The sequence below is a fragment of the Aedes aegypti genome, chromosome 1 (genome assembly GCF_002204515.2).
Source record: "Aedes aegypti strain LVP_AGWG chromosome 1, AaegL5.0 Primary Assembly, whole genome shotgun sequence".
NCBI lineage: Eukaryota > Metazoa > Arthropoda > Insecta > Diptera > Culicidae > Aedes > Aedes aegypti.
Genome location: NC_035107.1, coordinates 267169501 through 267188487, shown reverse-complemented (window position 1 = coordinate 267188487; position 18987 = coordinate 267169501). Strand labels below are relative to the sequence as shown.

General features: G+C 38.2%; 1 protein-coding gene across 2 annotated transcripts in view; it reads right to left on the bottom strand.

Annotated features, from left to right (window-relative positions):
* Window positions 1-3699: 3699 nt before the first annotated feature.
* The window catches only part of LOC5568915 (GATA-binding factor C), a 62110-nt gene continuing 46822 nt past the window's right edge, over window positions 3700-18987 (bottom strand). For both annotated transcript variants that reach the window (XM_021837729.1, XM_021837730.1), the window contains exons 5-7: window positions 7697-7868; window positions 7429-7619; window positions 3700-5747 (exon numbers count right to left, since the gene is read on the bottom strand). In XM_021837729.1, coding sequence (XP_021693421.1) covers window positions 5724-5747; window positions 7429-7619; window positions 7697-7868 — 387 coding nt within the window. In that variant the 3' untranslated portion in view covers window positions 3700-5723. The remainder of the gene's footprint in view (window positions 5748-7428; window positions 7620-7696; window positions 7869-18987) is intronic.

Below are 18987 nucleotides of genomic sequence, written 5' to 3'. Positions count from 1 at the left end.
TGATTTATTACGGAAAATTGTGAATTTCAATACGGGTTCATCCAAAAATGACGTCCATCATTTGGGGGAGGGGGGAGGAATCTACGAAAGTGTGACAGTACATGTATGTAGCAAATATAACTATTTGCACTTTTAATTGAAAATGAAGGGATACGCGTCTAGATGAAAACTTCAGATATCGAAAAATGTAACTTAAACCCCGGCGAATAAATTCAATACGTATATTCTCCAGTAAAACCGTAATACGACCGATCTATTGCACTCACTATTAAAACTGTCCTCCCAAGCTGTTCGTTACAATCGATATGCTGATGACTCAGAGATGATGTGCAACTGGGAGAGCTTGCAGGGATGTTCAAGATAATATTCCTACATATATTAGGTATTGGAAAAAGCGTGACAGAGGGGGGGGGTCTAGAAATCCCGAAAAACGATGGACGACATATTTGAATCGTCCCTACTCTGCACATGTGAAGATCAGAACACTACAACAGCATTTATCTGTGAGCTAAATAATAGATGCATACGATTATACGTTTCATTTGCAATCGCCTTATCAATTTATTCATGATAACTATGATATTACCTCTGCTGCCCTACAGTTATGAATTGATGCTTCTAGAAGTTTGGTACGCTTATACTACTGCTATGAAAAATTATGTAAAAGAGCATTGTAATTATCTTCCATTGTATCCAGTTTATCTTCAAAAAGTGCGTGGTTTCAAGATCAAGGGTTCATACGATGAAGACGTAAAATGATATGATTTTTTGGAAGTGTGTATGTATTACTAATTGCACAGAACAGTTTCATTATTTAATTATAAATCGATGCCATTGTATGCGACTACAGTTTTTTCTTTACATGTGCAGTTCGTATCAATCAATAACGTTCTAAGGCGAAATTGATGAAAAATTTAGTCCATCGCCAGGAAGATTGTTCAGTTTGTGACTTAAAACCTTTTTACAATAAGGAAAATCTGTTCGTCGATCAGATGAAGAGGGTGAAGAGTAGTGCTTGTTGAACGTGTCATATACCTAAGCCTAGCACACTGAATCCCTTTTCTTTAAATCGTTCGGCCGTTGTAGATTTGCCAGCGCACACAATATGGCACTCACATGTGAACACGTTTCGCTTATGCCAACGACACAGTCACAGTGAGTCAAAATTTCCTTCTCTTTGGACTATGACTAACGGAATCGATGGCTTTTCGTTGAGGCGCATTGAATTAGCAACCTACAAAATGTTGGAAGGGAGTGTCACTGAAAATTACATATTATTATTATTATGGTACATTTAGAATAACGAATATATCCTAACAAAATATATCGATGAAGGTGTCTGAAGGTAGAATTTCCTGGATCTGGTTTGTCATAAACTATCTTCGTGATATTAACTTTTTGAAGTAAGTTTAGAAGTCTCTACCAGGCTTGGGAACTGTGGTCACTATTTACCACAGTTAATCAATTCTGCCAGTCAACCAAAACACAAAGCAGCAGCAGCATCAATACCATCAGGCGTTGCGCTGCCAACGGTTCACACACTGCTTGAATGTTTTTGTCTCTCCACTATGACAGTTTTCGGGTAGCCATCTCGAGGTGAATGATTGAAAAAAAAAGTTAAATAATTTAATCGCTAATATTTCGCTTGTGTTTTTATCTAATTGAAATCTATTAGCGCTAATAGCAAGAGCACAATCATTCCATTGCGATACATATAAACAAGTTCAATTCCATGCTGCCTTTATCGAGCAAAAATGCAAAACCCCGAAAACCGGAAAAATCGTGTCACCACTGTGCTCGAGTCATTCGGGTTTGAAAAAACGTTGGGAAGAAGAAGATTGCAGTTTTGAAGAGCCGTGACATTTTTTTTTGTTTTGAACGGTCATGGTTTTCTTTGGATTTTGATGGTCGTGTAGAAAAATGTGAATGTCGAGGTGGTAAAAGTTTGCTACAGTACATTTTCCATCCCTGGTCGTGACACCGAAGAAAAAAATATTTAAGAAGAGTATCTTGATTTCTACCGGATCCATAATAGGGTTTCGTTCTACTTCGTCGTAAGCGCTATTATTCGTCGTATCAAACTTAAAATGTTCCACTAAGGTGGATATTCAAACTTACCTGCAACATTAATTCATTTTTCATGTGTAAGTTTGTGAGAGCTGTTATGTTTTGTACGCTTGTATACCAAAAATGCAATAGAACTATTGTAATTCGATAAATAACTTTAGTTCAATTATCTACTTTGTATGTCGCATGGACGAACACAATCCGAGCGAAATGCTGAGCGATCGACTAAGTCACAACACTTTTCGATACAAGTTTCTTCCCACCCCCTGCGTGACTTACTATACAGCACGCTTATTTTCACTATGGAAAACCCTCGTACTTCTTCATTGAAGGATTTCATTCCAATCACACGTCGTAAAACATCTATAATACACGAAATATGAATTTTCCTCAACGACCGCATATAATTGAGAATTTAAACAAAGTTCAATCCGTCGTACTGAGAGAAATAAGCTTGTGCACATCAATGTTTGCGCGATGCTCGGCGTAGTAAACGGTTCTTTTGATTATGTTGTTTTCGCTACACTGAGAGCAGCTGTCATGATTGCTCGGTCAAAAGGAATTGTATTTATAAGTTTAGGCTGAATTTTGATGGCGAACAATTAATTTCATTGTTTTTTGACCCCTCACTATATCACAGTGAGCCGTTAGTTGAGAAGAATCAAAACTGATTGCGACCGAAATGAAAATGAATACGACGAATATAGCCAACGGAAAGAAATAATTTCATTGCATTATTTCCAATAAGCAATCAAGCTTTATCAAAATATTATTGCACAATGCGAAATCCGTCTTCAGGAAGAACTGTTTGGCATCAGTTTGTATCAGCATCATTCACTGCAACACTGAGAACATTGGTTCTCTCTCATCAAAGCATAATACGATGGATATTAGTATATCACTCTACATGGAAGTCATAGTTCAAAAAAGTTTCAAAATTAATGCATTGCATTCAATTTGAACAAAAACCTTAAGTTTGATAAGGTAATGAATATAAGATTGCCAAGCACCGTTCGTCCATAGAATTTGTTTACCGAAAAATGTTTATTCGCAACTTTTACGAGGAGGGTTGTGATCAATGTTACCGCGTTTTACGTAAGAATGATGTCTAAACAATTCTTATTTCTGATCAAAAATAAGATTTTCAATTTGTTCACAATATAAATTACTTACAATATGTTTTGAAAACATCTTAAGCAGAGTAACCGAATATCCAAAAAAATTGAACGAGATACGTCTTTTTTCTTTCAATACATTTGAAAAAAATCTTCAATCTAGCATCATATGTATCAATGGAAGTTCCCAAAACAAAGCTGTCAAAAATGCTTTAATGAAGGATTCCCTCCCCACCCCCTCATGGATGTGATACCATTGACCGACCGGACGGGGGAAACACCATCGCTAGTGGACGATTTTTTTTCATTCACTGATTTTTCGCTTTTATTTATGTGTATGCCTCCTTATCACAATAGATCACAACAATTATTTAAATAATTCTTTTTTTTTCATTATGGCAGTGGGTTCACATTCCAATTACAGAAGATGTCATATTCCCATATTTTGAAAACTGATGCACTAAGAAATGTTTGCTTTTTTTGTTTCATACTATTTTAGGTTCGTTTTGGTTAGGACTGTTTCTGAAATTTTTCCTTCGGTGTGGGTTTAGTAGGTCTGCTTTTCCGTTAAAATCCGATATTTTGTGTTCCATATTGAGCGCTGAGTCTATACATTAAGGGTTTCTATCCATTCATATAGTTTCTTTATTTAGTTGGTATTTACATCGTACTATGTAGCTATTTGTCCATTCAAATATTAAATTTACACTTTGTACAGGTGATCTTTTTATTACATCGTTTTTCAAGTTTTTTTTTGTTATTTTCTGTTTTGTTTGTTCATTATAAATCGCATCAGTTTGCGCTTATATCTATTCAATTATTTTACACGTTTTTCATTTTTTTTCATGCAACAGTCTGTGACTACTTTGCGATTAAACCTCCTGGTGGTTTTTCTTCAGTTGCATATTTTTTCTCTCTCTTTCTCTCTGCCTCAATTTGTGCTAACTAACGCAATTTCGAGCTACAACAAATGATAATAATAATATTTAGGCAATAATATTAATACAGTTCATAATATTAGACAATAAAATAAAATATAATAAAATAAAAACTCCTTTCGCCCGCGCCGAACACGGGCGACAATGAACCTAAGATGAATCTAAACTATCTAAATCTTTGCACTTTTTGACAGCGAACCCAGCGAGCCGTGGCCCAGACCACGTTCGCGTTTGTAGTTTTCTTTTTTCCATCGGTGGGTTGCTGGTGGTTTATCTATATGTTACAAACACTACTCCTTTAGTATTTCTTGTAGATTTTTTTGTGGTTTTGAAAGTGGTGTGGTGATGAGTTTGATGAAACCGGGAAGTATGTCTTGGTGGAAGAGAGGGTGCAGCGGATGGGAAACAAGGTGCGAGGGTAGGTCATAACTCTTCCATCAAAATCGCGCCCAAAGCTTTATGTGGGTGCGATCCGAACGGGCTGATAAGTGCCAGTTTCTGCTCCTGTTTTGACAGATTTGGACTTTATTTTCGCGGTCGATGCTAACGAACAGATAAACGGCTTTCCATCAGCCGGAGCCGTGGCGCTGGATATGTTTCACTCGAGCTGTGATTAGTTTTTGAAGTTGATCAGTGGTTAACAATCATTTTCAGAATTGGAAACCAAAGTTTTTCCAAAAAAATAAAATTAAAAAATGTTGGCACAACAAAAAGTTGAATAACAATTTTCAGTGTACTTTTCAATGGCCTATCCCAATTATTTCACAAGTGTCATCTTTTGATTTGTCGGAAACTTCAAGTAGCAGTTATTGATTATGCCAGTTCATACACTGAAAATAAATACCTACTTGAAAGATATTGTTTTTTACTTCCCAACATCTTTTAAATTAAAAAATATCGGTAATATTTAATCATTTCATTCGAATCCGATTTCACATTAAGCGAGTTGAACAGATGTGGCTTATGAGAATCAAATAACATTTTCTTTCAGTGTAACTGAAAATCGATTGACAACAGAAGAAGTGATCCGCGTCGAAAAGTGGTGTGAGAACCTCTGCGCTACACCAAAGCCGCGTGAGAGTTTATGCGTTTGAAGATTTGCAATCTGTCGCACTCATTTCCTGGCCCCAAAATTGATGGAGCAAAACGTTGAACACGTTTACGTAAGCGATTGAATACTCGAGAAGGAAGCCCCGAAAAAGTGACGAACTGATGGCGATAAATCAGCAGCTAATTATCGTTGGAGGAGAGGGATGTGCGGAAGTTTCGAGGAAGATAACCGGGATGCGGACGGGGAAGTGGTGGAAGGAGTGCACCGATAGCGAGTTTTAAGGATTTCGTTACAAATCTAAAATTGTACTAATATCAAACTGATACGGCTGCGTAAGGACGAGCCCGGGCGCTCGAACCCAGATGAAGACGACTGTGTAGTGTGGTGAGTGTGATGGTGTGTACGTGTGTTTGAGAACCCGTGATTGGTTTGCTTTTTTTTTTTTCTCTCCATAGCCGACAACGGTTTAGGTCACACAGAAGTGCCTTCCTCGAGTAGCGCTGGTGGGGATGGTACGGTTGCGATTTCAGTCCGGATTTACTGTCCCATTAGTCACGTGTATTCCGATCGCCAGCTCTGTAGGAAAATGAAAAAAAATGAGGGATTTAGTTTGGTGGTTTTCATTGATTCATTTCCAGTATTAGGATTGGTCTAAGATGGAGTTGGTGTTGGTAATGTAGTAGTTTTTTAATAGCCATTAATTGAGCTTGGAGTAAGTTTTGATTGCTTCTGATTGACATTAATTAGGATCGATTTCGAATAGCCCTTTTAAGACCTTTGAATTGAACCTCAATAGGTCTTTTGGTTCAGTCTAATAAAAGCTTAGGAATGGTCTTAGTTTGGAATTGAATTGGATTTAGATTGGATTTGGATTGGATTTGGATTGGATTGGATTGGATTGGATTTGGATTGGATTTGGATTGGATTGGATTGGATTTGGATTGGATTTGGATTGGATTTGGATTGGATTTGGATTGGATTTGGATTGGATTTGGATTGGATTTGGATTGGATTTGGATTGGATTTGGATTGGATTTGGATTGGATTTGGATTGGATTTGGATTGGATTTGGATTGGATTTGGATTGGATTTGGATTGGATTTGGATTGGATTTGGATTGGATTTGGATTGGATTTGGATTGGATTTGGATTGGATTTGGATTGGATTTGGATTGGATTTGGATTGGATTTGGATTGGATTTGGATTGGATTTGGATTGGATTTGGATTGGATTTGGATTGGATTTGGATTGGATTTGGATTGGATTTGGATTGGATTTGGATTGGATTTGGATTGGATTTGGATTGGATTTGGATTGGATTTGGATTGGATTTGGATTGGATTTGGATTGGATTTGGATTGGATTTGGATTGGATTTGGATTGGATTTGGATTGGATTTGGATTGGATTTGGATTGGATTTGGATTGGATTTGGATTGGATTTGGATTGGATTTGGATTGGATTTGGATTGGATTTGGATTGGATTTGGATTGGATTTGGATTGGATTTGGATTGGATTTGGATTGGATTTGGATTGGATTTGGATTGGATTTGGATTGGATTTGGATTGGATTTGGATTGGATTTGGATTGGATTTGGATTGGATTTGGATTGGATTTGGATTGGATTTGGATTGGATTTGGATTGGATTTGGATTGGATTTGGATTGGATTTGGATTGGATTTGGATTGGATTTGGATTGGATTTGGATTGGATTTGGATTGGATTTGGATTGGATTTGGATTGGATTTGGATTGGATTTGGATTGGATTTGGATTGGATTTGGATTGGATTTGGATTGGATTTGGATTGGATTTGGATTGGATTTGGATTGGATTTGAATTGTATTTCGATTCGATTTCGATTCAATTTCGATTTCGATTCGATTTCGATACGATTTCAATTTTGATTCGATTTCGATTCGATTCGATTTCGATTCGATTCGATTTCGATTCGACTTTGATTCTATTTCGATTCGATTTTGATTCAATTTCGATGGCTTTAGACGAGCTTTGGATTGACCTTGAATTGGTTTTGGAATTGATCTAGATTTCCATGAGATTGGCCTTCGATTAGCATTGTAGAGGCTTTAAAGTGGCTTTGAGTTAACTTCAAATTGATTGTGTATGGATAGTCTATGTTTTCTGTTTGCATTGGCTTTGAAAAGGCTTTAAAAGGGCTTTAAATTTGCTTGAAAATGGGTCTGGATTTGAGTCATGGTTGGAGTAGTTTTGAACAATTATCAAGATAACTCACCATCGAATTCAGCCCCAGGTGGTACGCCGACTGTGGATGCGCCACGGCTCCCGTTCCCAGTGGGGCCCCACTGCTGAACCCGTTCTGCAAACTGCTGGACGACCCGAGCGATCCCAGCCCCGTAGTGTACCATCCGCTGTGCATGTGCGAATGGGCCGGATGCAGACCTCCGGAAAGGTGGGCGTGTTGTCCTGTTCGGGAGAAACGAAATTTGTTTATGAGAACCTCTGTTCAAAGGAGGGATTTGTCGGGGAAACCGCGAACTTACCCATCGACGTTGGGAACGCCCCCGGGAAGGACTTGTTGTGGTCCAGAGGGTTCATGAGATCACCGAAGGAGAAGCTGTAGCCGGGCGTCGATTTCCGCTTTTTCGATTTGGCCGTCAGTTTGCGATTCCTGGTTTGGATGCCTTCCTTTTTCATTGTGAGCGGTCGATCCACCTGGAAGCATTCGGAAAGAAAAGGATTTGATTAGTTGAATAGAAATTCAGTTCAGTTGTTGGACCATTCGACTCGGTTTGCCGATGTTATCTCTCGAAATCATCTTCTTGCGAAACAAATTCTATTTTCGGCCCCGTAATTAGTGCCCAAAGAGATGCAACTGGGAAAGATTATGAATCGTCGGTTTGAAGCAAATGGCAGTCCCGCACTGGCCATCCATGGTGTAGTTAGATGCGGTTGAAATATTTCGAAATTAATCTTGGACCGCAAATCAGATCCCGTTTGTTCGTCTGTCGTCCGCGGCGGGCACACCGCCTGGGTGAAGCCGTCTTTTGCGTATACAGTCCAAGTGATGGAAGTGCTTGATGCGAAGCGATGACAGACGACGAGATTAATTGGCGTTTCGTACGGTGCATTTAGCTTCATTAGGGAAGAATTGGGACCACCGCAGACGGAGCCAGGGCAGTTAGTCATCCCGCAATACGAGTAGAAGAGAGTGTTCTTATGAGTCTCGTATTCATTAATCCTAGAAAGTATCTTTCGAAACTGGCTCGAATTTTATTAAACTGAAGGGAGCACGTAACTAGTACGGGGGTAACTCATTTCACATAAAGATGTATGGCGTAATGGACTTTTGCGCAAAAAGTTTTCAGTAGTTTCTGAAAACAGGTAGTGTTTTAAAGGGTAAACAATTCTCTTCATGCCAAATGCAAAATTTCCGTCCGCAAAATGCTATGCTTAAGCGATGTCAATTAAACGTAGTATAAATATCATCCCCCAAAGATTGAAACGATTTGGATGAAATTTGGCTGTGCACATGACTTTCATAGTTTTTATGGAGATTACTATAGAAAAGGCTAACCATTTGCGTTATTCATTATCCATTATATTGCGATAACCATTATCACATTGTTATATTATTCTATGGAAAAGCTCTTAAACTCTTCTTAAATGATATCTTCCCAGAAACAACTTCGCCGAAGATCACAATTTGACTGAACGTCTGGATAGTTATTGTTATTGATTCCACAGTTTATCTAAGAAAATCTTTGGCATAGAAGTAGTGATGGAAAGTGACGTGTGCTGAGCCGGAACAAAAACAAAGCAAAATGCTCGCGAGTGTCACGCTCTTGGAAAAAAAATCATTTTCCACTCCGAGATTTCTGGTTTTCAGAGAATATCCACTAAAAACTAAAAGTTCACTGTCAATTTGATGTGTATATTGATTTGTCTGTCAAAACCTTGTTCGATTACTCGCGAGTAAATGTTCGCGAACTTTTTGCAATCCCTTTTGGTTTGATCTTCCGTGAAGGCGGGTCCGAACTTACTCACATCAAGCCTGTTCGCGAATCTGTGATACGACCATTTTCACCACTGTTTCACAGATCACCGACGAGATCCTTGACGTATTCGAGTCGTACGTTTGGTTAAATTCAGATCAGGCCAGATTATGCACCTAATATTTTACAATCAATTTAAGGAGTTGACGTTCTCCTCAATATTATCAAAAGTTTCACGAGGGCAGGCTTTGGAAAATTTAATGACACACGAGCCACAATTTCATTCAATTTTTCCGCCTGCATTCATACACACCACATGACATTTATCGTTCGTGGAAGATAACGAACCATGAACGAAAACAAGAAAGACACACACCAAGACTTGATAATTCTCCTCAACATCATCAGAGCTCGGTGACATACTCTAGAACAGCGTGCTGCCTTTGTCTCTTTGCGAGGGAGCGAAAAAATGCTAAACAGAGAGACAACGAAAATTGAGCGAGGAAGATGCAGTACAAAACAAAATTCCATTCAAAAAGATTGCCATCAGATCTCCTCGAGGACTGTCCTCTTCGGACGGGACGCTCAAGAGTTCTCTTGAAGCGTGAGTAAAGGTGAGCATCGCAACAAGAGAGAAAGAGTACCAGAAAAAAACCTCACATATTTTTGCACTCTCACTCGAATCGCTTGAAATCTGTGTGAACAAATTTTGAGTTCAATTTTTTCTCCTCAGAAAAACGGCAAAATCGCCTCCTCTTTGCATCGCAGAAGAGTTTCTATCAAGCCTGCACACCACCCACTGTTTGGTGCGGATCACTGTGTGTCACCACTTGTAACGTTCGCTGACACACTCTCATTCTGATCAAGAAACAGAGGCGAATATTTTCTATTTTCTGTACCCGAATGGCTCGATACTGTTGTAGTCTGAGAGTTGCTGCTCTTAAACGCTCTTGTGCCACGTACCAAACGAGTGAATATCAACATTTATAAGGTTCTTCGATTGCGATGTGCTACGAACTGTCTGTTACACTCTCTGAATATGGTTCGATCGGCTTATTCGGATCAAAATCCAGTCACTGCACTCCTCAAAATTCTTCCATAGATCTCTTATGGTTGTTGTTGAGATTGCATCGAAATTTTTCCATAGATGTAGTCAGGAATTTGCTTAATGAACCTTTCTAAACATCCATTAGGAGTTTCGCAAGAAATCCCCTAAGAATATTCTTAGAAATCTATCATACAACTTTAAATGCGGATCCTTCAAGGCTCTCATTACAAGTCTTTGTGTGAAACGCATCTGGAATTCGTCAAAGATGAGTTTTTCGCTAATGATTTTTTTTTAGGAAAGACTGAAATCATGAAGCCAACCGAAAAGTATTTACCAAAGAATCGATCAAAACGATTCATCAAAGTCTCATGGAGAAGCCACCAAAGATTAAAGTCAGAAGTCAACCAAAGAATATAACAAATATTTTCTCAAAGGTTCATAAAAAAAACCTCTTTTACAATTTTGAGCAGATTTCTAACAAGGAATTCTATAAGGATTATGAGAAAGATCTTTTGGTGACTTCCTAAGTAATTCACTAAGTCTTGTCAAAAATCTACCCCAGCGACGTCGAAGGGAGCTTGTTAGAGTGCTGCTGGTGACTTAGCTTTATCCACTAAGCACCTCTTCAGGGGTTCACTGAAGATCTTAAGGGTGTACCCGAAGGATACCTTCCAAAATCTCTTGAGAGTCTCGCGTGGAGTCTGCTAAGAGTTTGGTTAGCAATTAAGCACGAGTTCCTGATTAGAGTGCAGGGCAGGAAATGGTAATAGTAGTAGGCTTGAAATTCGCGAAAATCACGTGGCTCTTTTACTACAGTAGCAAAAAAAATATGAATCTCATGAAATAGCCTATTTTGTGTGCGTGAATTTTTTAAATCTGTAGTGTTATCATAGGCTGTAAATGCGGGAAATGTCGCGGGAAATAGAACATTTTTCTACAGTAATTTTGGGTTGCCCTTAGCAACGGGTGTTTTGCTAATTTCAAGGCATTTTTCCTACAGCAGCGGTAGGCATGAGTTTCACAAGCTCCGAGGACTGTGATTGGCTTTGCTTGATACTGTAGCGTGAATCACATTACTTTTCTCAACTCTGCTAGAGCGTCTCGAAATGGGACAAGAATCTCTACAAGCATCCACTAAAGATCTCATTAGCAAACTATGCGAAAACTCGCATGTGAAATCCATTGAAGATTCCTTTTGGAATCTGGTTAGTTGTTTGCCACGACTGCTATCGGGAAAACTACGATTTAAAAGCAGTTTGCCAATGATTAAGAATTCGTTAAGGAATTCACAAGAAATTTGTCAAAATCCCTTGAAGAACACGATAAATCTGATCAGAATCCTGTCATAGATATCGACAAAAACATAAATTTCAAGGAATGCATCTAAGATTTCCAGTTGATGTCCTTGAAATTCTGTCAATCATCTTAAATGGAACAACAAGATTTATACAGGGTACAAATACCAAATTCGAGACTTATCCCTCAATAAATTGATTCGAATTGCGCTCATGACATTTCTCGACAATGGATCTCATAAAAGTGCCAGTACAGTAATTTTCAAAGAATTACTGGTGGGTTATTTGAGTTTATTTCATGAAATCTATTAAAAAAAATAGTGATAATCCAATTACGAATTCTGTAAAATGCTTGGTCCAGTTTCGGGTAGAGCTCCGAAAGAAATTTTTATCTCAATTTTTAGAGATGTATTCAGAGATAAATCACTGGCTGTATTGAATGAGAAAGGTCGCTTGAAGCTTCTGAACAAATACTGACGCGACTTCTGATATTGAATGTAGAAAATCTTGAACATATTCTTAGTAAAATTCATGGAGTGACATCGATTGAAATGCCTTCAAAACATCATCAAATTGTACAGTCTGAAACCTTTGGTAGATTTTTATCCTCTTTAACCCTTTAAGTATCTTCGAACTACCTATCTGCATCAAGGAACTATCACTATATCTACCTATGAGCGTACAAAGATAGAAATACAAAACAACAACAACAAAAGAGAAGAGAACAAAGAGAGATTTAACCTATTGTTCCACTAGAATGTAACGGCTTATATTCAAAGAAATGATATAACCACAGACGTAACAATAAAACAAATTTCTTTTAAATCTATCGCCCTACTCACACCATTATCATCTGGTGAGCATGACCTGCAGATGACACGAAGAAAAACGATGCGCGCGCCTCTAGTTGTGAAGTTTGTAACATAGCGAATTTGAAATGATCGTTATATGAGTGGTCGATTGGAATTTCGTCAATGTTACGTCTATTTGTATGTGATAAAACTATTTGTTTCTGATGATAAATGGACCTTGATAAGAATAATAACGCAATACAATTCGAAAAAATGAACATTTGAAATTCTTGCCTTACACAGTTTGCTAAAGGACACCCGTTACGAAATTTATGTTTTCATCTAGTAAAACTAGTTCAACCTGTTGCCTACCGAGACGAAATTAACAAATTTAGCTGATGAGCAATCAAATTTGCCGTTTCAAGTTGGAAATCATGTTTTATCCATTACGGTGATAACTGATACAAAGAGTGTACGAGAACCCAATTATGGCGATCCTCTGGAGGCGATTTGTTTACATTTTTTGTTCAGTGAAATAAAAGAAGGTATGCTACTTCAAGGGTGACTTCCATGGCAAGACGGTTCGTTCGTTCTTCTGTTCAATTACTCGAATCTATCAACTACACATTCGAAAACGTGCAAACTGTAAAACTCCGCTACCCACGGAGAAGAATGTTCCGTGGCCAATCCAGTGTGACTCATTGGAAATCACTTGGCGCAGGAATCCATCACTGTTGTGCAAGCTGGTCACTCCCGGTTAAAGCGTAAGACTGAGAAGAGCGGTGAGCGAAATATGACAGTTCATCGACTATGTACCGGGGTGCCAACTCTATGGAACTGCTGCTAAAATTATGGAGGATTAGGTATCCTTATTGGGTTCATGGTAGAGAGGGTGGTTTCAGCTATACTCGAATTTTGATCTTTTTCCCCAAAATCATGATTCCGTATTGTTTGTCCATCAATGCTGTTTTGCATCATGTTTTAAATTTTCATAACATTTCGACTCCTTTTAGAAAATTTATTTGCTATCATGAACCCATAGCGATAAATTGATTTTAAATTTATTTAACAGATTTTTTTTTGGAAAATTTTATAAGCAATCACCTTTTTACTTAGCGCTGCATTATCATTCCCTCTGGATGGCATTTGATTCCCTTTCGTGCAAATAATCGATAGTTCATAATTGTCACACTTTACGGCGAATGTTAGGAACATTGTTGCCATAATTGGTACAAAGACAACGTTTTTTAAACCCAATTTTTGGAAGCTTTAAGTCAATTTATTACTAAGACTGTTTAATTCATCTGCTTCGCAAAGCTTCAACTTACGTTTTAGAAAATTTTAACGTGGACATTTGATTACTCATCAACTTTTAGGTGTAACGAAATAGTTGTTTACGGAACGAGTTGCAGAATGATGATTTTTACAGCACGAGTTGTAAATTTATCCTACGAGGCTTGCCGAGTAGGATAATTACGTCGAGTGCTGTAAAAATCGAGTACTGCAACGAGTCACGTTCAACAGTTTTTACAATTTATGAAAAAATATAGTTTTTGCAATTTCTCATCGTAATAGGCTGTTCTTCATCACGCCAATCTGTCATCAAACGGCCTACTTTCCTGCACTTAAGGATGCAGTGCGGGAATAGTCATTACGTAACTGAAACCTGTGCTGTAATGATTCATTACGCAACGCTTTCTCAGTACGCCACTGTTTTGAGTTGCGTAATGAATCATTACACAACAATTTTTCCTAAATTGTAAAATGATGGTGAATGCATTTCGATATAATTTCTGATACCCTCAAGTGGTCTTCTACGAAATTGCAAAAAATGTTGTACGTAACTCGTTGCAGAACTCGATTTTTACAGCACTACGACTCGTGCTGTACAAATCATCATTCTGCAAATTGTTCCGTAAACTACTATTACTAGGTTCAAACAAAAATTATGATCATCGGAAGTATTTGAAGAGCCAAGGACGTACTCTCAACTTTGCTCCCCTTTCATAATATGAACAATTCCGAGGAAAGTGTACAATGTACATCACCTACGTCAAGGCCGCACACCCACTGCGAGCACTTCCGATCCGACCACTTCGCAGATTGATCCAGCGCAGCGTCATCCACCAAGTCAGTGGTACCATTTTGAATTATTCAAAAGCCACACACTATTTGACGACCATTATAATTAAAACACCCGATAAGTCATTTTTGTGCTTCACCTGCATTTCTGTGCCATCACCGTCACAAAAGAGGGTAAAGAGAAAAACGGCGGCACAGTTCGTGGAAAACGGACCCACAATTTTCGTTCCAGTTCCGCATTGTGTTATTGTTGCCATTATTGTTATTACAACAATCGTCGCAACCCGACTGCCGCGCTGCCACCTCGCTGCTGCTGCTGCACTACGGCGATGATGAGTATTCGAGCAGAGGGAAGGAACAAGATTATAACAGAATGTGTTTCTCTGGTATAACTTTTTTATACCTCCAGTTGCTTTAATACAAGTGCCTACCGTTAAGGTAACAATTTTTTTTATTAAATTTGCACTAAATAAAACAAACTAAAAAAATCCATTATAATTATGAAAAAAATGATACAAAATAACAAAAATAATTGCAAATTATGTTAATGTTCATAACTTTGGATGTTATTTACAATAAACTCACAAAAGTAAAATCAAATAGGTATGCAACTAACATTGTTATGAATATATTACAAAACATATAACAACTTAAAGATAAAGTCATTTTGATAACAAAATTTCATTAACTTCTGACATTTTTAACTGCTGTTGTTAGAAATGTGCCAGAATCTTGTTGTGTGATCCAGCTCGGGATAGTAGTAGTAACTGAGCGCGTATGCTGGCCTCTCATGGAGGGAAGCTTTCCCTGTCCATCGTCCGTCCGTCCATGCCGCCCACTTTGATTCGATTTTGATGAAGTTTTAATTTTTTTAATGCTCCATACCACACGTTCCTACCCCTCTCAGACAATACAGTGGCTAAGCCGTGGTCCGAGCTTACGACCGAACGATGGACGAAGGGGATGCGCGGAGGACACACCGAATCGAGCAAATAGCAGTTTTGCATAAATTTGAATAATATTTTTTTCCATTAGATGTGCTTAATGAATGGAAAACACCACATTTTCCCTTTTGCATTATTTTTTTTTCTGGTGTAGTAGAATTCGGTTTTTTGTTCGTTTGCTCTCTGCGTTTAGTTGGCCCCGCGAGAGTGTTTGTGTGTCCCCGATGGCTTTGGGCTTTGGGGGTGATCTCTTTCTCTCTCTATCTCGCTCTCTGCCTACGGATATGTTGAATTACCATTTATTACATTCGGTGTATGACTTTCTTTCGGGGGGCTAACTGACATTTTCCTGTACGGCAATTTTTGTTACCTCTTTTGTATAAATGCTTTACTTTTGCCTACTGACTCGAAAAGTATTATGCACTAGGTTTAAATTCTAGTACAATGTTATAATAATTCTGACTATGAAATTAATGTTATTACAAATGTGATTGGTCGAAAAAAACTCCAACTATGAATTAGATTGTTAGTCATTGACCTGGCTCCCTATTTTCTCAGCTACCAATTTGTTACTTATTTTCCAAACTAACTTATCCATTTCGTTACTTTTTTTTCCCAAACAGCTACTGTCACTGCACCACCGGATCGAGGCCTGGCTTGGCGAGGGAGTAATGAATGTATATGCTCATACCGGGAGCAATTAAATTTTTGCTTAGCCCAGTGGGTTTTCTGTGATGGCGTCGCTGGTGGACGTCGTAAAATTGGGTTTATAGTTTTGTGCAGATGATGGAATTACAACAACCTTCCTCCTACCACCGGGTGTTCGAAATCTATCTGCACCGAGAATGGCATGTCGTCGTCGCCATCGTCAAACTCACAAGCTGGATAACAAATGACTGGTGGAAAAGCTCGCCCATTTGGTGGGCAGCTCTCTCGGGGTCCCGGTGCACATAAAACACAGCTAGCTAGCAGTTAATTTTCATTTTCGTTTTTCCTACGAAAAACAGTAAAAATCACGTTCACGTCATCGCTGACTGGGTGCTTTTGGGCTTGCACCACAGTATGTAGTGAGCTATCTGTGCTCGCTGTCGCTCCATTGGGGCGAGGTTTGGTTTGGCGCTTACGATCATATCGGAAATGGTGTAACGGAGGTGCCATGTGGACGGTGTTTCGGTTTTCTGAGCATTGGTGAATACTTTTCAGTATGTTTGGATAGGAGAATTCAGTCGCGAATATTATCATCACATAAGAGACATTTCACTCAAAACAAAGCTCAGTTTTCTGGTAATAAGTGAAAGAATTATGCCTCTTCTCTTCAAGATATTTGTGAATGAGTTCACGATCTATAAGGATTCTCTAAAACAAAACAGCATTTCAGTTTGATTTGGAAGGAAACCTTCATTCCCCTAATGAAATTCAAGATCTTCTGCCTAAATCCATCAAATCCGGAAATACTGACCATGATTGGCGGCATCCTTTGCTTGAATTTCAGAGCTTGAGCTATAGGCTGTTTTGGTCTGCTGTCACGTTTAGCTATAAATTCAATCTCTTCTTTTATTTTCTCCTTTTTACACTGTAACCTCAATTTATGGACTAGATCGTAAATAAAATCAATTTTTGAAACGAGTGAGCTTAGCTCGTAGGAGGTTTTGCCTTTAGGAGTCTACTTGTACTAGCGTTGGGCGATTTTGAATCGATTTTCCGAAAATCGATGTTTTCATTTCGATTAATCGATTTTTTGAATCGATGTTTGGGGTATCTGAAATCAGGTGAATCGATTTTCTCCATTCGATTTTTTGATTCGATTTATTTTGTTGATGAATGTTTCTCAATGAACTGATGGAAATGAATCCATATTTTGATCTATCTTGAAGTAGTAAAACTGTTCAATTGAAATTCAACACTGATTTAATTTATAGGTGTTTGAATCAAATAAAAATGCATTTAGTATCATTTCAAACTAAAAAAAATCAATTCGAGTTCGATTCGAATCGATTCAAAAACATCGATTCAAAGGATTCGATTAAATCGGTGAATCGATTCGGCAGTTCAAATGTGAATCGATTCAGTAACATCGATGTTGTAGACGAATTCGCCCAACGCTAACTTGTACACGGGTAGAAATCAGAATCCAAAAACAAGATTATGACGCATGATATCATGGTTCTAGTGTGTTTTTATCTTATGAAAATACACCATGATTTGGACTCATGATATCATGAGTCAGATTGCCGTAACGCAACACACGCGTTAGGTTTTTGTTGCTGATTGCTCGGAATCATGATTCAAATGCCAAAAATGCTGAGTCGCGCATCCGTTTATGATCGACAAAAATAAAAAAAAAAGTTAAAAATAGCAAACATTGAGATCCGAGCCAAGTACCTTCCGATTGTAGGCCACGTACTCTACCACTCATCTGCTTCGTCATCTTGAATTAAGAGTGATCGATACGAATGAATTGAAGCAATGTGCGCCGCTTAGTGTTTTCACACTGGATGTTACGCTTATGAGGAATCATGATTATGAGTCATAATTTATGACTCCAGGGACCATGATTTGTGATCCTGAATCAGAGTTGGGAAAAATCTTGAAATTCACTCTACAGTAGCCAAGCAAAGCCAATCACAGTTAGCGAAGCCAGTGAAACTCACGCCCATCGCTGCTGTAGGCAAAATGCCTTGAAAATAGCAAAACACCCGTTGCTAAGGGCAACCCAAAACTACTGTAGAAAAATGTTGTATTTCCCGTTGCATTTCCCGCATTTGCAGCCTTTAATGACACTCCTCATTTAGAAAATTCATGTACCCAACATAGGCTACTTGATGAGATTCACAATTTTGAACTACTGTATTAGGAGAGCCACGTGATTTTCGCAAAAACTCAAGCCTACTACTATTACCATTCCCAGCACTGATCCTGATATTATGACCTAACCAATTTATGAATTTCATGATTTGTAAATCATGGTGTGGGGATCAGATTTTTATCCGTGTAGGACATTCATTTTTAATATTTCGAGAAACCATGCTTTTCAGTATCCTAAGCATATTATTGATCTATTTGGTTTCTAATCAAGATAAAAAAGTGTGCAAGCTAAGGACTTTCGAAAATTTCTTGGAGTTTGGCCATATGAGTAAATGGGGATCAATTCATCATATCTAAGCAGAAGAATACTGAAGCCTAGAAGACTGTTATATTTTTAGGAATTGTTTGCATCGTCAAGATCCCCGTTTTGATAACTAAGCGAGTACAACAGGTGATCTAGTTAATCCAAAAACTTCCTGGAATGAATACCTTCAATCTAATGATGTGATAAGAAATCTTTTGACTGTAACTTCTAACCGTTCATATGAGTATACAGGGCATTGTTTGGATAAGTTCTATTTGTTGGTCTTACAAGTACTCAATGCAATACAGACCTAAGGATCTATAAGCTTAAGCAGTTGTATATAGATGATCATTTAATAATGACATCGTTTGTAATTCTCAGAATCAATAAGCGTAACAAGTGGTTTATTGATAGGTTTTGATCTGAGACGAAACTTGCGAAGACGGTCTTTCTTTTTCTGTGATTGCTGAGTTTTTTTCTTATTCCACTTTGTGTTTATACCAATCATGCGCAAGCCGTTCAAGCTTCCACATGAACATCTCAGCTAAAAATGATTGCGTTTACATCACA